The sequence below is a fragment of the Pongo abelii genome, chromosome 1, assembly GCF_028885655.2.
Source record: "Pongo abelii isolate AG06213 chromosome 1, NHGRI_mPonAbe1-v2.0_pri, whole genome shotgun sequence".
In the NCBI taxonomy this organism is placed as follows: domain Eukaryota; kingdom Metazoa; phylum Chordata; class Mammalia; order Primates; family Hominidae; genus Pongo; species Pongo abelii.
The window spans coordinates 73,051,785-73,072,554 of NC_071985.2; the positions used below are offsets into that span (position 1 = coordinate 73,051,785).

The 20,770-nt window shown below is 44.0% G+C and overlaps 1 protein-coding gene across 3 annotated transcripts in view; it reads left to right on the forward strand.

Moving 5' to 3' along the window:
- Window positions 1-20,770, forward strand: part of ASTN1 (astrotactin 1) — a 314,886-nt gene that overhangs the window by 274,538 nt on the left and 19,578 nt on the right. For all 3 annotated transcript variants that reach the window (XM_054524823.2, XM_054524812.2, XM_024236699.3), the window contains 4 exons: window positions 5,796-6,064; window positions 12,294-12,427; window positions 16,003-16,154; window positions 17,485-17,620. In XM_054524823.2, the coding sequence (XP_054380798.1) occupies window positions 5,796-6,064; window positions 12,294-12,427; window positions 16,003-16,154; window positions 17,485-17,620 (691 nt within the window). The remainder of the gene's footprint in view (window positions 1-5,795; window positions 6,065-12,293; window positions 12,428-16,002; window positions 16,155-17,484; window positions 17,621-20,770) is intronic.

Sequence of the window (20,770 nt, forward strand, 5' to 3'; positions counted from 1 at the left end):
AATTACACAGTTAGTAACTGGTAAGGTCAGAGATCAAACCCAGGCAGTCCGCCTCAGGCCACACACTTTAAACAGCCCTTGAGTGGCCGTGGGCATGGAGCAAGGGAAGTGGATGGTGTGGGGCTAAAATGAATGTAAATTTCATAAGATTAGTTGAAGGGGCGGAGGAGAGAGAGAGAGAGAAATAAACCAGCAAGGAAGCTGTAATTTCTGACTTGAGCAACTAGGAAGTTAGCAGTGCATTTTGCTGAGCTAGGACCTGCACGAGGAGGAATAGTTGCTGAGGAGAGTGTGGAGGAAATGACGACGACAGTTTGGGACATGTTGAGTTTGAGGTGCCTGTAGGACATATAAGTGGATGTCCAAGCAAGCATATTGAGGTTTTGTTACTTGTGGTAGAGATCCTGGCCAGGGATATAGACTTGGCTGTCATCAGAATAATGCTTTCTCCTTTCTTCTTTATTGTTTGATGTGTTAGTAAAGGACTAGAGAGCTGTTTACAAATGCTTTGGTTTTCTTCTTTGTGTTTGACTTTTTGTATAAATGTGAACCTAAGATCACGACTTAATATATTCACTCCAATATGTTCATGGATATATGGAGATAGATATGTAGAACTAAACTAGGCAAAGGCGTTTCAAAGATAAAAAAGACATAGTTCCTGACCCCAAGGCACTTATTATTTCATGCAGAAGTGGAGAAAAAGATGGTCAGTTTATGTCATATCTTCTTTTCCCTAATTATTAATCCATTGCATTGTGTTTTATTTGAGCTCAGAGAGTATGTCACCATGGCAGGTCTAGCAGTTTATTTTAAGTCCATAGTGATCTGTCTGTCCAAAGACATGATTGAACATCCCAAGAGACTTGATTAGAGCCTGGGTGGATGGACTTCTGTGTGAATTTTGATGACTCTAGGACATCTGGCTCGAGTAGTACACTGGGGTGGGGTTTGGGGTAGATCCTGGAATGCAGGGTTTTGGTGGGCTTCAGCGTGGCTGTGCTTCATTTGCCCCACATCAAGCCTTCTTTCCTGTAGATCCTAAGCTGTCTCCAAAAGCTGGGATCTGATTAGCTTGCATTTGATTTCTTTGCAGCCTAATGAACTGCTTCTGTCGTTCTAGCTGTGATGTCATTAGCATCTCATTGCCTTGGGCAGCAACTCAGGAGAGAGATTCTTAAGCAGCCTCAGAATCCTATAGGAATTGTACCACTTTACTTCATAACAACTAATTCACCTCATGGCCTGTCAGTTTCCACCAGAAGAGCAGACCCTGCATGAGAATGGGCTGGTCACTTTTGTCACCCTCATGTGCTCCTGAATCTAGGTGGGCCACTATGTACGTGCCTAAGGCCATGTGCACATCCACAATGACATGTTGAGCTTTAAGGACGTGATATTCTCATACCACAATATTCTATTGGGGAAACTCATCCACTGTATGCTGTAGGATACAGATTTAGCCTAAAGCAAATGGCATTTATTTATAGCAAGCTGTATTTGCAAAATGCTTTACAGTTTTAGGATTGTTAACTACATTCCAGGTTGGATGTTCTTCTATTTGTAAGAAACTGAAGTGTCCTGACTGGACTCCGGAACCTTCCCTGACAACAGTGGAGTGAATTCTGCAGACAGAGGTGGGAGGGAGCCACATCTGGGTATTCTTTATCAAAAGGCACCTTTGTCAATTATAAGATTTTGAGACCTTAATTGTAGCTTATTTCTTCTGTCCAGAGAGACAGTGTATTTACTGGACTAGAATATTTATTTTGCTAAAAGACAGCATAGTGTCTCCAACCTCTAGAGCAGTTCTACTCAGACTCTAGAGGGTAGAAGAGGGAAGATGCCCCAAAGAACTGTAATAGGTGTGGGCAGTGGAGGGGGTGAGCCATTGATTCACAAGGAAGTAAGGTAGGGTCTTCTCCTGCAACTCTCCACGCACAAACCTCCCCCACTGTTCACTCCCACACAGGAAGAGTTAAAAGCAACGGTCAAAGATCAGCCTCTCCTGAAGCTTTTAGGACCTGAACGACTCTCACTTACCACAGACATGATGGTTGTAGGTGCTCTCTTTGGGCTAAGGGAGATTTATCTGGGCTTTCACCATTGGACTCCATCATTTTAAAGAGTACTTCCCAATTGTATCTTTAACTGAACATAGGAAATGCATTTCTTCTTTGAAAAATCTCCCTCACACACACATCTCTATTCTTTGCTGGAAGCTGAATAGATAGCTTTTGGGAGCTCGCTGCTCATCACTCCTGTGCAAATCCAGCTCCTCTCCAGACAGCCCCATCCTGCATAGCGAGGGGACCAGAAGGCAGTGGGTCTTGGCCTCCGGCGGGGCTCTTTTTATATGGACCTGAAGGTTTTCCGGAGACAGAAAATATGATTCTGAATTAAAACAAGAATTTGGTGGGTTCCCTCCGCGGATTTCTACATCCTTCCCATTCCTCTCTACTCCCTAACCTTGCCAGGTATCTAGAACTGAAGGGCTTTGAGGGGGATTCGCTGCATCTTGATTTTAATTGGGATCGCCAGAAAACAGTAGTGAGGGGAGCAACCCCTCAGATGTTTACAGCTATGACAGGACCCAGTGATGGCCAGCTGGAGGGCAGGAAGGCCCTCGGACCTCAGCTCCAGGCTGTTTGTGGTCGCAGCGCCCTCTAGTGGCCCCATTTGTCATGAGCACGGTACACGCTTAGCAATGAGGGGAGGGGGCGTGGGAAGCATGCCTGGGTATTTGGGGATTTAAGGTGCGAGAAAAGGCACTGGTGGCATATTACTTCCCCTTTGAAGTAGTGTTTACTCCATGTTAAGGATATTGGGGGTAGGGGTTATTTTCCCTTTGGAATTTAATTTTCCTTTAATTATCCTGTCATCCTATGCCCCTCTATATTTTTCTGTTTAGGGTAAATGTTATGGAATTGTTTTAGTCGCTAATTTTTTATTCTCCGGTTGAAGAAAAATTGTACCTCCACAACATTTTTTTAAAGTAGCCATGTGTTACTTTTTCATAGTTTATTTTCTACGGTGCCGAAGTGAGATTTATCCATTTTTTTTTTTCCCCTCCCGCTCACGAAAGTCATTTTAGACTTATATCACCATCTAGCGGTCATTTTGTGGAAATTCTTTTCCCAGACTCAACAAATTCTCAACAAGGAGGGCTGCGGGTCAGTAAGGAAACGCATATGATTAGAAGGTGGGTAAGAGCCAACCAGGAGACCCTCAAGCCCTCTAGCAAGACTTGCATGGCGAAATTTCAATAATCTTTTTTGAAAAGAAACTATCTTTACTGATATTTTTTGGGGGGGCGGGATTTAACTTACTGACTTTTTTTTTTTTTTTTTTTTTGAGACAGAGTCTTGCTCTGTAGCCCAGGCTGGAATGCAGTAGCGTGAACTCCGCTCACTGAAACCTCCGCCTGCCGAGTTCAAGCGATACTCCTGCCTCAGCCTCCCGAGTAGCTGGGGTTACAGGCGTGCGCCACCACGCCCAGCTAATTTTTGTACTTTTAGTAGAGACGGGGTTTCACCATGTTGGCCAGGCTGATCTCGATCTCTTGACTTCGTGATCCACCCACCTTGGCCTCCCAAAGTGCTGGGATTACAAGAGCGAGCCACCACGTCCGCCCTTTACTTACTTTCTTAATGAAGTAGAGTTTGCTGACAAAAAAGCACTGGGTTTCTGAAATGCTTGAGCCCTTTTCCATATGTTGCATGAAACAGCTTCAGAGAGACCACTGGGCTTTGGGGAATGATGGACACACACAGAACACTCATTCTGTTCCTCTCAGACTCATCAGAACGTGATGCTTGATAGGCTGGATCTTTGGAGGCACTGGTTGTAAGGATTTGCAAAGTGGTTCCAGAAGGTGATTATGAGCTACAACTCATCGACTTCATAAAAAGAGTTCTCTCATGGGGTGCAGAGAGCTCTCTGCTATTCTGTTCTTGATTGCTATGTAATATGAGCCCATTTAGAAATGCCATGAGGCATTAATGAAGGACTGTTTGCCCAGAAATCACACCAAGGATCAAAGACCTCACCCCACCCACACTCGCTCCACTCAATCCATACAGTATATTGAAAGAGATTGGGGTCCTGGTGAGGGGCTGGAGGAGGGGAGTCTTGGATCGGCTTGTGGCCACTTTGCAAATACCCGTAGCCACACAGTTGACTGGGTTGCATAAGCCTCCCTGTCAGTGAAGATTTACCCATGGGTGAAGTGATTTGAGGGCTAGTTCTATTTGAAGCCATCATTCTTATTTTTGGTGTGAGTGGTTACACAGTTCTCTTATAATCTAGGAAGGGTTTGAGCTTGGCTCTGGGTCGATTATTAAACAAAATGCAAGTATGGGATGGATTATATGCCATATTTATAGTCAGAGAGTCCTTTGCTTTAACGTGCTAGGTAAAACTTCCTCATTGTTTCCTCTGGCAAACAACAATGCTGAAATGCCTCGTAATGTTTCTAAATGGGCTCATATTACATAGCAAACAAGAAGGGAATTGCAAAGAGCTCCCTGGACCCCATAAGAGAGAACTCTTTTATAAAGTCAGTGAGTCATATCTACAATTACCTTCGGGAACCACTTTAAAAATCCTTCCAACCAGTGCCTCCAAAGGTCCAGCCCATTGTCCATTGCATTCTTCATGAGTCTGAGAGGGCCAGAATGAATGTTCTGTATATATCCAGGATGTCCAAAAGCTTAGTGGTCTCTCTGAAGCTGTTTCACATTCAGGACTGCACCTGCAAAAAGGAGTGATGAATCTCAGAAACCCAGTGCTTTTTTTTTGTCAGCAAACACTACTTCAGTCTTCCTTTAGAATTAATAAGTTAAATGGAGAATCATGAGGACTGGGAAGAGAAATGCCAAGCAGTGCTTTCTTGTATAAAGAGCAAACCATTATTCTCTGGTAGGCAATTCCCATGTTTGTCACCAAAAGTAGACCAAAAGATTCTTTAACTATCCTTTACTCAACAAAGAAAATTGATGTGGACCCATCTCTCAAGTTTTGGAGTGCAAATCTTTTTGAAAAAGTCAAAATTCCCTTCCCATCTTCAATATATTGATTAATAATGAAGCAGAGTTCTATTCTTCTTCCTCTCTAACCTAAAAGACTTAAGAATCAGACAAAAGTGGATTCAAATCCCAGCTCTCACAATCTACTAGTTGTGTGACCTTGAAGCTCTTGGCCTCATTTTCCTCATCTATAAACTGAGTATAATGATAGAACTCCATGCAGAGAGTTATCATAAAGGTTAAAGTAGACCTTGAACGGATCTCGCTTTTATAGTACAGGCTTCCTAAATCTTAGCTATATTTATAATTAAAACTATTATTTTGATGGTTTGCCATGTGCTAGCCATTGTGTTATGTGCTTTATAAAAGGAATTGCCATTCATTCATTACCCAATGCTAGACGTATGTACTATTCGTATCTTTACTTCATAGATGAAGAAATTGAGTCCTAGAACAATCACTTTTATGGTTTGTATTCTTGCTGAGGGTCATCAGCACGGAGCCCGATCCCTCTAGAGATTCAGTGGAGCTGATGATTCTCAGAAAAGGAACAACCTAGATTCTCACTGAAAAGGGCCATTTCCACCTCTGTGTGTCACTGGGAGGTTGGGTGCCCCAAATTAAGTGGGATGGCAGAATCACATTCTTTCCCCTTCAGTGGCTCTTTCTGATCCCGAAGATTGGACCCCAGCACTCAGGGGCCACGAGGTCATGCTAGTCCTTACTTTTTTGACTCCCTCTCTGTTTCTTTCCATTTTGCGTCTGCAGGCAACTCCCCATCCGATGAGTCTGAGGAGCGGGAAAGAGACCCCAAGGTGCTGACGTTCCCAGAATACATCGCCAGCTTGTCAGACTCCGGCACCAAGCGCATGGCGGCTGGAGTCCGCATGGAGTGCCAGAGCAAGGGACGATGCCCCTCGTCCTGCCCCCTGTGTCATGTGACAACCAGCCCTGACACCCCTGCTGAGCCGGTTCTGCTGGAGGTGACCAAAGCAGCCCCAATCTATGAACTAGTGACCAACAACCAGACCCAGAGGGTAAGAGACCTGGGACTCTTGGCTCTGGGAGGCGTCAACCACAACAGAGGGCTTTCCAAATGGTGTGAGGAAGTGACAGGGTGCAGTTGAGGGCCATGCTAGAATATGGATAGTGAGGCTTTTTGTTTAACTAATCTGGGCACCTAATTTGCTTTAATTTGCATGTTTGCATATTAAGTCAAATCATTGCACCTACAACACCCAGGATAATATGATCCAGGAGTCACAACTGAGCACCTGTGTAGGGCTTTGAGCCCTACACAAAGGGCTGGAAGGAAGCAAGCAGGGAGGCACAATATTTGCCATCATCAAAGTCATTGTTCAGAGAACCTTGTGCCTTGGGGACAGTTGTGGGGAGGATGCTCAGTTCTGCCTCACTCTAGTTGGCTTGGGAGGTGGGCCAGCTTCCCTCACTGATCCCTTAGCCTGGCCCAGCTGCAGCTGGACTAGAAGGAGTATATCAGGCACAGGTTGCAAAGGGAAGGATCTGGCAGCCTCGGCCTGGAAGGGGTTGGTTTCCTGCCCATCACTCTGGCTATAAGAACAAAACGCCACATCCAGGCAGATCTTTCTGCCTTTCTATTGTGCTGCTGGGCCGCCATTTCCCAACCACTCCTCCTTTGCCTCTGCCTCTCCCTTTCCAAAGATGCCAAAAGCAGGAGCAACAGCAACAACAACAAAAGTAAAACAAGGAGACACCGGGTGTGGGACTTCTGGAACTATGGCAAAGGCAGCCTTGGGGACAAGGCAGCAGGAGTCGCAGCAGTGAGCTGCTTACCTGCCTGAGAGGTGTGCCCATCCAGGTGGGGTGATAATTGCTTTCTGTTTTCTCCTTAAGGAACACCTGGTGTTTGTTTCATAGGTAATGTTCAGACCAACAGGAGGGATTTTGTACGTGTGTGTGTTTCTCTCGCCTACCCGCCTCTGCCACAGATATTTCACCGAGTGTTTGAAAATAAGGTTTTTCACAGGAGCAAAAAGATAAATTGTTCTTGTGGCCTACACATTTGTCTTCAATCTGATAAAGGTGGCTACGGGAGGAGGAGTGGGAGAAAAGAGACCTTCAGAAGGATGGGTCTGAAAGGATAAAGGAAAGGCAGAGGGCGTGAGTCACCAGGGAGACCCAGAGCTGCAGTGTCTTTAAGCCAATGCCCAGCCCCCTTCTTCTCCCCTTACCTGCCCCTCTTTGTCTCAAGGCTGCTGCAGCTGATACCTTAAGAGCTCCCGGGCCACTTGCCTGGGAGTAGTGGGATCAGAGAGTTCACTCAAAACCATCCTTGCAACAGGGCGTACAGAGCTGCAGAATGGAGAAAGCATGCTGGGAGATGAGAGAGTGCATTGTGCTTTCTATGTATGATTGCGAGCAAAATGGGGAAGCTGAAGGAAGTTTGTCTTTGGCAACTCCCTTTCTGGATCCCCTACTTGGCCCTACCTCATCCCCTTCCCTTTCTCCCTGCACCAGTTTTAAGAGATGGGTTGAGAAATGCTTTCCATCTAGCCATCTTTTGAACTCTTTAATTTCTAAACACATAGACAAGTGACCCTAGCTGGAGTTCAGTCACTGTCACGTTTCTTCCTTAGACATATTTTGTCTTTGCCATCCGCTGTTCTGTTTTTCTTTCCAATTTTCCCCTTTCCTAAAGAATGGAGATGACGAGTGAAGAAGCTAAGAAGTAGAGGAGTGCCAAATCACGACATTAGAATATAATTCAATGTGTTTTTATTTCTACCTCTGGCATATCGTTGGGTCCATTTTCTGACCTTTGTTGGTCTCATTGTCTTCCTGTTGGACTAAATAATCTCTGATGCTATATTTCAGTCTAATCTGTGAATATCATAAAGAAACAAACAAATAGGTCAAACCGTATAATGAACCAGGTATCTCAAACCCAAAACATTTGAACTCATTATCTTCCAGCACAAACTCATACCTGTTGTGTGGCCATCCCAGTGAATGGCACTATCTTCCACTAAGTTGCCTGAACTGGAGACTGGGGCCACTTCCTAGAATTTCATCATCATTCCCAACATCCATTTTATCATGAAGAGCCTCAAATATCTCTTAAATTCATTCTTTTTTAATGATACCCCCATCACAACCTATTTCCGGCATCCTTTGTGATATCAGGCTACTATCCCGTTAAAGTAACCTTCTCACTGATCTCCCTGACAGACCACCCAGAATTATATATCTAATATGGACTTCAGATAATTTGGCATCAAAGTAATTTAATGACTCCACAGAATCTATTGAATACAATCTAATGTCCTCAGAACATCATTATAAGGCAGTTCATGATCCAATTTTGTCTTCACTTACTTAGGTTGTTACCACTCTATATCTTATACTCTGCACTCCAAAATTTAACTCTTTCTACCCCCTCAAACACATTTTTTCTCATGTATATGGCCCTTCAGACTTCAAACTCTCTGTCCCAAGAATGTTCCTGCCCACATTTCTACCACTGGAAAAGTCCTGCTGTTACTTCAGTTTCAGCTCAAACGTCTCAGCTGCCAAGAGCCCTTCCTTACACTCCTAGGCCAACCCACGTATCCCTTCATGTAATTCCCATTGTGTGTGTATCTACATCTTTTTTTTTTTATTGTTGTTTTTTGTATGTTTTTGTTGTTTGTTTGTTTTTGGGTTTTTTTTTTTTTTTTTTGAGACGGAGTTTCGCTCTTGTTGCCCAGGCTGGAGTGCAATGGCATGATCTTGGCTCACTGCAACCTCCTCCTCCGGGGTTCAAGCGATTCTCCTGCCTCAGCCTCCCAAATAGCTGGGATTACAGGCATGTTTCACCATGCCTGGCTAATTTTGTATTTTTCGTAGAGATGGGGTTTCTCCATGTTGGTCAGACTGGTCTCGAACTCCCCACCTCAGGTGATCTGCCAGCCTCGACCTCCCAAAGTGTTGGGATTACAGGCATGAGCCACCGTGCCCGGCTTGTATCTATATCTTTTATAGCATGCATCACCTATTATCGCAGCTGTTGACATAGTTGTTTCCTCCCCTCTAGACTATGAGGATGTTTTTCTTCTCCAGAATCCCAGTGCCTAGCAAGTGGCTGATGCATAGTTCGCTTTCTGTTAAATAAATGAATGGATGCATAAATAGACAAATGAATGGATAGATGAATTTAGCTTGAAGTTCAACCACTCTCCTTAGAGACAACAATAACAAAAATTGGAAAATTTTATTTCTTTCCTGGAATAAGGATTAAATCTGATAACAAATGTGGATTCCCTATGCAATGCTGGGTACATTGTAGATACTCAGACAAATGTAATTTCCCTTTCTCTTTCTTTCCAAATGGGTTCCTTCTTAATTCCTCTCTTCTATCCTCATCCAACAGTTTGCAGTTACCTGCAGCCCAGGATTCAGAGAGTAGGAACTCTTTTTTTTTATTTTAATTTTTGTTTTTTTGAGACAGGGTCTTGCTCTGTTGCCCAGGCCAGAGTACAGTGGTATGATCTCAGCTCACTGCAACCTCTGCCTACCAGGCTCAGGTGATTCTCCTGCCTCAGCCTCCTGAGTAGCTGGGATTACAGGTGCCTGCCACCATGGCCAGCTTACTTTTTGTAGTTTTAGTAGAGAGGAGGTTTTGCCACATTGGCCAGGCTGGTCTCGAACTTCTGAACTCAGGTGATCCTCCTGTCTCGGCCTCTCAAAGTGCTGGCATTACAGGCATGAGCCACCATACCCTGCCCAGAGTAGGAACTCTTATAGAGTGGTGTAAATTGAAGATGGAAAGTGAAAGCTTTTGCAAAATGATATTTAGCTTATTTGTCATCACAGGTATTTGTCCTTTCTCTTTTGGATTGAAAATCTGATCATGTTGCTCCACTGTTTTAAATACTGCAATTACTTACCAGTGCTCTTGAAATGTGGCCCCCTGCCTCACCATAACCCACAAGGCTTCTGTGTTTCAGCCCTGTCTCCCTCCCACTTGCTGAGAAAACCTTTTCTCCCTCAGGCTGTCTTTTACAGACAGACCCACCTTTTTTTCCATTGATTTTAGAAGTCAAGTTCCATCCAGGCTGGTCTTGTTGACATTGTTTTTTCAACCTGGAACACTACTTCAACTTTCATGAGTAAATAACTTTTGATCCAGCCCTCAGAGCTCAGATAAAAAGTTGCATCCTCATAGAGGCCTCTGCGTACCCCTCTGTGAGCTTATCTACCTTTCCTTGTCTCTCTTGCCACCATATGCATTCATGGCAGCTCAACCTTTTCCTTTGAGGTTCTGACCACAGGTGTGGTGATTTAGTTATTGTAACTTTGCTTGTTTGTTTGTCATCTGACTTTAAGATTTATGCAGACAGGGGCCACAGGTGTCTTGTGCATCCTCGTATCCTTAATGCTTCATGTAGAAAATGGCCCCTTGCAGGTGCTTAGCAAATAATTGTTGATTGAAGGCTCTGCCAGGCAGTAGTCACAATGTTGCCTTTATTCTACTTATCTCAAAGGACATCTGTTTTCCTAGTTTTAAGCAATGCATCTTTTAATTTTGAATTTGGATCAGTCAGGCAAAGCATAAAGTGGGGCACTTACGCACGAGGCTTCATGCTGGGAGCCTGAGTTGTCCAGTGAGTCATGTTGAACTCAGGTTCTGTTACTGCCCTTTTCACCAGCCTATGACCATGGGCAAGTCATCTCACTTCTTTGACTCTCAGTCTTCTCCACTGTAAATCTTGATAACCATTCATCAAAGTGTTAGCATCAAAAAGGGCCTTGTAAATTATAAATCTCTGCACAAAAGATAGTTATAATCATTCTTTGGTTTCTGTTTCCTAGAGGCTTCCAATCTGGGGAGGGGGCAGGATGGACCCTTATTCTAACTATTCTAACCTAAGGTGGCCTATGTAAGGTTCTGAAAGAATGGAACATAGGCTGCTGGCTTTAGGTTTAGACATTCTGATTTTTGTAGAGTTATCTCCTTTTTTCCCTTTGTCTCTTTTTCTTTTGAATTCTTTGGTCTAAAATTTTCAAGGATAGCTAGGTTTCACTTTTCTAATTTACCGATTAGGTGTGAATGTGGTGAGAATGAAACAAAGAGAAGAGAATCATAAGAAACAGCCAAAGCTGCAGATGTTGAGCTCACCCAGAGAGAAAGTCCTGACTTGGCTAGCTTGGACCAGCCATGCTCCCTGCAGCCAGTCCCACCCTCTCCCTCCCCTTGGGATGGGCCTGAGGCAGCAGCACGCCTCTGTAGGGTCAGTACTCCATCAGGATCCACGTCTTCACCCAGGACTGGCCCTATTATGGGTTCTGTTACTTCGCTGGTCTAATTTTATTCTTCTGTCCTTTTACTTAATAGTAAATATCTCTATGAACCCTCTGCATGTAAAGAATTCTGCTAGGTTCTGTGATGGTTACAAATTTCTATCTAAGACTCAACCCTGTTATTCAAAGATGATAATAATTGCTGGCATTTATTCGTGACTAATGTGTTCCAGGTACTATTCATGCATTATTTCATTTGGCATATATTATTATATTTAATTATCACAGCAAGCCTATTAGGAAAGTGCTATTTTTATCCCATTTTATTATGAGGAAACTGAGCTTATGTAACTTGCCCAAGGTCACATGGCAGTGATTGGCAAAGTGAGAGTTCTCACTCAGGGCTGACAGCTCCAGAGCCCAGCTCTTAGCCTGTGTGCCACATTGCTTCTCCTGTTCATGATTTACTAAGAAAAAAATGCCTAATGCCAAATGACAACCCAAGGCAGCATTGCAAAAATATTGTAAGCAGGTTAGAAAGCATGCTGAAGGAATGCAACGGGGACACTGGGGCAGGTAGCTAAGGATGCACAGAAAAGCATTTGGGAAAAGGCTAATGCCTCTGGGCAGAGGGAAGAGTAGCCACCCGGAAGATGTGTGGTAGAGGCATCATTTTTTTCTAGAGCCTAAGGTGTGGAATGATGGAGTGGCATATGAGGCAGATGGAGGGCGGAATATGACTTGCTCCCAAAGTGGCAGCCTGTTACCACAAGGGGGAATTGTTACAGTAAAGGGAGACAGACACCCTAGAGGTTCTAAGAGGCTCGGGCTTCCCAGAAACAATCTCCTGGAACCAGAATTTGAGACTCCACAATGATAAAGTGGCAACACAACCTGCTGCTAGAAGTAATTTAGGGCCATGCAGATCCTTGACACTCTGCCTCTTGATTCTGATGGCCTAGCCCTGGCTTCTCAACTCAATCTTTTCCCTGTTCTCTCATGCAGCTCTTGCAGGAGGCTACCATGAGCTCTCTCTGGTGTTCAGGGACTGGAGATGTCATCGAGGACTGGTGTCGATGTGACTCCACTGCTTTTGGAGCTGATGGACTCCCCACCTGTGCACCTCTCCCACAGCCTGTGTATGGTTCTCTTTCTCTCTTTCAGCATTACTCTGGAAACAGATATTGAGTGTCTACTGTTTGCAAAGAAATAGGCTGGGTACTGGGAAACAGAAAGAAAAATATGACACAATACCTGCCTTCAGAGAGCTTTCAATCTACCAAGGGAGGCAGCACAGATGGTTTTAGTAGAAGAAAGGGTGTGACAAGTGTTAACAAGAGGCATTTAAAGAAAGTGAGAAGAGGGAATGGTCAAGTCTGAACTGACGCCATGGTGAAGGCTCTGTGGAGGAGGTGGCGCTTGAACTTCTCCTTGAAGGTGGAGAAAGTAGGACAGCATAACTAGAAGACAATGGAGAGAAAAGTGCCATTGTAATGGAAGAAGTTAGAGATCTACACTGAGAGCTTAACTAGACCAACAACATAACCACTCATTGAACACTTACTGGGTGCCAGGCATTGTATGGAGCAGTTAGATACTGCTCATTTAATAGACAAAATAAAATGCATTCAAATGGATAGAATGAGTTTTCCAAAGTGGTAGAGCAGGAAGCAGAATTGGTTAAGAGGCATGTTCTTGGCCATTATAGTATGGAGAGGATAAAATTGAGAGATGATCTGGGGCAGAACCAACAGGGCTTGGTGACTGATTGAAGTAGTGATGAGGAGAAAGGAGAAGTGGAAAGTGAACTTAAGACTTCTGACCCTGGTGGCTGGGAAGATGAATAGGTCACCAGTGAGCAAAGAAGAATCAAAGGTTAGGCAGGTTTGAGGAGGAAGCCAGTTTCATTTGGGCTTGCCTTGGAGCTGTCATGGGGTAGTTGAGTGTGGGGCTGTTCAGTGTGCAGAAAGAAAGATGTAGCTCTGCAAAAAAGTAAATACTAGAGATGAGATTTCAGTCAACCCCAGAAAAATGGGAGATGAAACCACAGCTATTAGAAAGAGTGCTCCAGAATAATAATCAAGAGGGAAGAGCAGAGGGCTGGGGATGAACAATAGGAGAGTCTGCATTTGAGGGGTGAAGAGGATGAAGTGCTACAAAGGTGTCTGAGAATGGACATGCCCAGTCTCCTTCCCCTCAATGGAAGACTAAACAGAACTGGCCAAGCTAAGGGCCAGGACCTGAGACAAGAATCCCTTGTAGCCTCTAATATGGCATCTGCCGTGGGACTGAAGCCACAGGAATATTGTATGTAATAAAGAGTGCTGGCATGACAAGCTGGAAGAGAGTGACCCCAGGGGCCGGTAAGGCAAAGAAATCCTGAAGTAAAGATCAGGCCCTGCAAAAGTGAAAGGCTGAGTAGGCAGGAGCAACAGACCGCTTAGGAAACCAGCAATTGAGAGGCTGCCCTCTGGCCTGTTTCATGCAGGTGCAGGTGGGCACTAAAGGGCCAGGACAGAGCAAGAAGAAATCAGAGAAAGAGGACAATGCAGCACTAGAGGGTCATTACAAGCCAATTTCTTCTCTTGTCCACAGTCTTCCTTCTCTCTGTAGGTGCTTTTAGATACCTACAGCCTTTGACTGTAGATAACCAGCCTTTGGCTTCCTGTTCTTCATAGTCACGATTGGACTTCTTGGGTTAAAAGAGAATCAAGCTGATTATTAATAAAAGTTCTTTCATTTAGTAGAAAGGGAGCCACTAGGAGAACTGCTGCTGTTAGACTAATTCACCAGGTAAGAGAGCTACCTCTGAAACAATACTGAAGCTACCAAATGTTGTCAGGTGGACACAAGATCCAGTCATAATGTCCTAGGGCTTATTTTGCTTTTAAACCTGTGTTTACTAAATCTTTTTGCAAAAGATTAAATTGGGCTACATTTTCATAAACAGTAAATGTCTATTAAGGACTTTACTTTTCTTGACAACTGATCACCTCCTTCAGTAGCAAACCTTAGTTTCAGTGGGAAACGTAAATATGCTTTAGTTTTACACAAGTCTGTATAAATCATATACACTTCTATTTCTCAGAAGAGGCCGGGTTTAGTCCATATTTTCACAGAATTTGTGTTCTCAGAAATATAACTTATTTAACGTTCCTAATGCTTTTTTTTCAGAACAGCGCTCTGCATATGACACTAATTAATGAATTTGTCAATATCTGTACTGTTTTGGGTCTATTCCATCTTTAATGTCATATGCAAACTATGCACTCCTTCACTAACAGAAGAGCATGTGTTTTGTGTTATTTTCCCACTAGTTGAATTCTTTACTTTTGTGCCCACAGTTTACTATAATTTATTTTTGAAACTCTTATCACATATTATTATAATCACATGTATAATTATATGCTTCTATTGCTCACTAAGCTCCATAAAAGAAGGACTGGGATGGGCTTGTGCACCACTGCATCCCCAGTAGCAAATGGGTGCTTCACAAATCTCTGTTGAATTGAAATTGAAGATTGCAGATGGTTTGGTGTCATTCATTCTTAGTACCTTGCACAGTGATCCTTGAGATGACCGACAGGCACCTGTGAGCTGAGCAGAGAAAAGGAGGGCCAGGAATACGAGTGATCATGAGATCTGGGAACCAAGGATGAGACAAATGGCAGGGATACTTGTAAGGGAGGGAGGCTGGAGTGAGCAGGAATGGGGAACATTCCCAGAATCCAGTGGTCTTGAAAGAAACACAGAATTGGAAGAAAGAGGGGAAACCCGAGGCACATGCAAGAAATCAGAAGGTGGCTGTGAATTGAAACCACGTGGACAATTAAGAGATCCATACCAGTGAATGCTAACAAGGATTATTAAGTTTCTGCGAGGTACAGAGAGGTATGAGATGGCAAGGCAAGACAGTGGTAAATGTGGACAACTTGTAAAGAATGAGAGTATGAAGTGAGAAAAGCAAGGAAAGGCTGGAATCAGGAACCAGGATATCCATATAAACCAAGAGCAAAGACAGAAACCAAAATCAGAATCTGGGCAAGCAGGCAGAGGACATCACTCCAAGGAGAACTTGACATGTGGCCAACTTTCTCTTGTCCAGTAAAGCCCCCTATGAATATTACTTCCAAACTGAACCTGTTCCAAGGTCCAGCTAGCAGATGGCCTGGAGAAAAGGATAGGTTAGTTCCCATAGCAAGAAGGGAAGCTGGGGTTTCCCTTACCAACAGGGCAGATCCTGATAAGGTTGTGGAAGCCAAACCAGCTGTGGCCTTATTAATTTGAGATTCTGGACATCACCTTAAATACGTCTTTATATGAGCAGTATACACACACTCTCTTGATATTTTTCAAGAGAAAAATCTAGAAATTATGATGTTTTCCAGCCATATAAAACGGTACTACTCCAAAAGCCCTATCCTCTGACCCATGTAATGTGCAGACATTCATTAATCTTTGACTCACCTACTGATTTATTTATTTACACTTATTGGCTGAGTTTATAATATGTAACAGGCATTTAATACATAAAACACAGATCTCAAGAGTCCTCAAAAACATTACTATCTTTTGAAAGAGACAGGCCCTCAAAGAGATCATTTTTGTAGTTGGTTGGGAAAGAAAAGCTTACAGTATCACAATTGAGGTAGTCAGTGCCCAAAGTGAGTCACAGTTGTGTCCCTGTTTCATGTTCCTTCCTGTCTGCACACAGGCTGAGACTCTCCACAGTTCACGAGCCCAGCAGCACTCTTGTGGTCCTGGAGTGGGAACACTCAGAGCCACCAATCGGGGTGCAGATTGTAGATTACCTCCTCCGTCAAGAGAAAGTCACTGACAGGATGGACCACTCCAAAGTGGAGACAGGTGAGCACCTTCTACTTCATGGGCTTATCTTGATCCAAGGTGATAAAACTAAAACAAAGAAAAATGCCCTGCCTCATGGCTTTGCTCCAGGTCCCCAGTATGCCAGGGCAATGCAGGAGGAGCAGGGAGAAGAAGAAGCTGTTCTTCTTCTCCAAGAAGCAGCTGTTCTTCCAAGCAGCAGCCATCTTGTCCATTTAAGAGTTTTTGCCTGGTGAGCATCTGACAAAGCCTTGTTTTGATTTTGTTTTTTGTTTATAAAAGAGGTGTCCATTTCATTGCCTCTAGGCACACTCACAAAGAAACAACAGTACAATACACTAGTTATCCTAGCCCACAATTAGGAAACAATTCTCTGCTAACCACTGCCATGATTACAGAAAAAAAAAATTCCTTTGCTAATAACCCCCCTCCAGGCAAAAGCATGTGCAAACAAATGTGTTTGGCCCGTGTCTTTTCCTGAAGCAAACTGCTTTTCTCAGGTCCAGCTAGTAAGAGGGAAGACTTAACGGAATGGAAACACCCCATGAAAAATGTTCCTTGCCTTAATATTTCACTACCTGCACACAGTGAAAGGTCAACATTCATAATCCCAAAAACTTATGCATGGGATGTGGTCACCAGCAGGATGATGGCACCAACAATCTAATTCAAAATAAATAGCTACTGGTGAGCCTGCCACTGAGGTTAAAGATATACGCAGCTGCCTTCAGGCATAGAGAGCTGCCTACCGCATCTTCCAAGGCCCTTTGCCTGATGTGCACATGTATTGCTGAGGTATGGCAGGGACCACTGACCAGAATGCTATCTCTGTCCATGCCAAGAACATTTTATAAAGGAGCGCTCAGGCCCGGCGTTGTGCCTCACGCCTGTATTCCCAGCACTTTGGGAGGCCGAGGCAGGCGGATCATGAGGTCAGGAGTTCGAGACCATCCTGACCAACTTGGTGAAACCCTGGCACATGCCTGTAATCTCAGCTACTCGGGAGGCTGAGGCAGGGGAATCGCTTGAACCTCGGAGGCAGAGGTTGCAGTGAGACAAGATCGCGTCACTGCACTCTAGCCTGGGCGACAGAGCTAGACTCTGTCTCAAAAAAAAGCTCTCAGATGTGATGTGTACCTCTTGCCCTAGTTGTGTCTGAACTAACTCTAGACAGCTCTGAGTGGTTAAATATGAAATAGAAAAGGCCATTCCTTCTAAGTCTTCTTTCTCTACTCTAGAGATTTAGGACCAAATCATTGTCATGTTAAGTTCTCATTGAGTTGACTCCATCTCCTCATTGCTTGGCCATCATTGTTTCTCATGCTTTTTCCATTCCTTCTCCTCTGGGCAGAAACAGTGCTGAGCTTTGTGGACGACATCATCTCTGGAGCAAAGTCTCCTTGTGCAATGCCATCTCAGGTGCCGGACAAGCAGCTCACCACCATCTCTCTGATCATACGATGCCTGGAACCTGACACCATTTACATGTGAGTAACACACACCTACCTAGTGACTTCTTACCCTGACAGTCCCAAGGCTTCTTACCGGTTTCTTCTTGCTACTTGAGTTCCTTTAGAGACTCAGCAAAACATGTTGAGCCTCTGAAGTCTTATCCCAGGTGGCATTATAGAAAATCTTCTCAAGTACTTAGGCACTGGAATGGGGGGATCTAGAAAGATAATACAGTTCTGTCCCTTGAGGAGTTTGCAACACAGAGGGGAAATATATAAAAAACTAACTTTAACTTAAGGCAGAATTAAATAAATGTAGATAGAAAAGCAAAAAATGAAAAAAAATTGTAAAAGAGAAGAAAGAAGTGATTAATTCTAACTAGAGTGGATGTCATCTAAACTATGTTGTGTAGAATTTCAACCAACAGAGTCATGTTGGAAAAGGTATACTAGGCTCAGGAAACTGCAAAGGCAAAGGTGAAGAAGGATGAAGGTGAGTAGCAAGTAGTCTAGTGGGGCAGAGGCAGACGGTGAGTAAAAGGGAAAGGAAGAAAGTGAGACTGGAAAGATAGAATGCTGTAAGTCCAAGGAGTCATTTTTGAGGAAAGGCATAGACTACCGAGAACTCTGCTTTAGAAAGCTAGCTAGCTCCAATGGCATTGAAGTAATTTATAAACGTTAGAAATGGGCAGCACTTTTCTTCAAAGAAATGCAGCGAACTATATCATGGCCCTTGGAATGACCCTATTCTTTCTGTGAACTCTTCCCCATTTCTCCCTGTGCTCTGGAAACAATTGTAAAATGTTTGTGATGCAGAGATGTAAAAGATGCCAGAAAAGGAGAGATAATGATAGAATCTAAATCATGATGGAAAAATTTGGGTGCTGAGGCAGAATTCATAGTGATGTCGTTGTAGGACTTCATGACCCCATCAGTATGAAAAACATTTAACAGTTTGCAGAGGAGGTCACGAGAATAGAGTCAAGGTTTCCAGAATAAATCATTTCTATTTCCACAGTTAAAGATTTCAGAGATGAAAAGCACTAGAAATTTGAGTGGCACTGATTGCAAGATGAACTTCAGTGCTCAGGCTGAATGTCTTCAATATAGGAAAAAGGGATGTTGCTATGGGCCATGCATGATGAAAGTAAAGTACATAAACACAAGTGACATTCTAGAGGATTTTGACAGTATATATAGACACAGATGAGAATACTAAGACCATGTTGGTGCACTTTTCGGGTGATTCCACGACTGCCATGATTCTCGTTGGCTCTTTTGATGGGGGGCAGTTGTGGCCCTTTATTGGAGGGGAGCGGGTGAAAGGAACAAGGATTTGGGAGTGCAGACCACCTAACCTGCTGTAAGGCAACTCAAACTCAGTGAAACTTGAATTGTCATTTATAGTAAAGGCTCAGTAGTCCTTCAGTTGTGGCTAAGTCACACTGTTACTTAGGAATTCCAAAGTTCCTATGTACAAGAAGTGGTATTAGGAGTGCAGCCATTACCCACACTGCAACCCTCCTCATGTTGGCCTGATTGGCTGCGTTTCTGATCAGAGATCGAGGCCAGTACCGTCTCTCATTCCAGCTGTCTTTGCTGATCTCCCATTATGTCCCTCCTACATCTCAATAAAATGCGAACTATGAATGCTGATTATTGAAAAGTTGGAGCCAATGCAGGGGGCTAAGGAAGAAACAGCAAATCTCCACCAGGTGGCGCTGCAGATCACAAGAAGAGGGCCGTGCGGAAGGCCAGGAGTGACATTCCTCTCCCGGAAGGATCCAGGAGAGCTGCGCTTCAGCCCTTGGGATAGGGACAGAGCCCTAGATTAAGAGTTGAGAATACATGGGCCGCAAGCCTGGTTTTTTGTTCCTAACCACTAAATGGCTGTAAGCAAGACACTGAAACATTCTCCAACTAAGTTTTCTTTCTATAAACTGGGCGGAGGGCGGCCTTCATTAATGGAGTGCTGACTGAGAATCCTCTCTGACTCTGTGAGATTAGGGGTGTTGTTTCCATTTTATAATTGAGGAAACAGGTGCAAGAAAACGGAGTAACTGCCCCAGAATCACACAGCTAGTTGCTTAGGGTCTGCAAGTCTTGCATCTTAACTCCCTGCTGCTGTAGGTTACTGTGAGAATCTCAGAGCATGACCTCATTACCTCATATTAAAGCAGAGAGCTGGCTCTGCACCTGGGATCCACAGAGGTGGAACGGCATTTCTGCTTAGCTGGCTTCCTTTGTCACTTTGTATATTTTATTTAATGCTTTTTAAAACGTTATTCTGAGAAGGATCCATGGTCCAAAAACAGTGAAGAACTCCTACTTGAAAGAGACCTTAAAGTATGTCTTGTCCAGCATTCTTCCTTTTACAGATGAATAAACTGAGGCAAGGTTAGGGAGGTGACTCACGGGCCTTTCACAACCCGCTGCCCCATCATCACAATGCATGCTCACAGGAGAGCTGCTCTCTTTCCGGGTATGTGACAGCAGACAGATAATTCAGAAAAAAGGGAAGCAAATCGGAGGGATGGGCAGAAACCACCATGCCTGGAGAAGGAAAGTGGGAAAGTAGCAGACAAGACAGCCAGTCCTTAGCAGGGGGCTTATGAGTCCTCCACTCACTTCAAGTTTCAGGCCTTTAAGACCCACCTTTGGAAGCAGAGCTGTTCTGTGTCAGTGCACACTCACACAGGCCTCCGTTGGGGTCATCACCAAGTCTCTAGCTGTGGGCTGAACAATTCCAGCCAGGCAGCGGTGGAAGAAGCCCAGGAGTTTTGGACAAAGCAGTAAATATACTTACACATGAGCCTTCCGACTGGGAGCAGGGCTTATCTCTTTTGCCCAGTAATCCCATCTAACCCTCTGAGGGTGCTGAGTGTTCAGTGGTAGAAACGATAACACTAACAGTAAGCCAATGCCTTTCTGAAATGACCGCACATGGCATTTCCACATGAAATGTGTAAAGTGCTCCCCCGGCCATGATGGTGAAATAAACTGACTGCTCTTTCAGTGGGCCCTCCAAGACTGAGGGATTTGGGACTGCTGAGGAATGGCACTTAGGTCAAGCCCCGACTCTCCTCAGAAGGTTAAGTGAAGCATCTCCTTTTCTAATACCTGCTTTATGTTAAAAATAAAATACACTACTAAAAGTGGAAAGAGCTAGAAAACTTAAATTTTGCA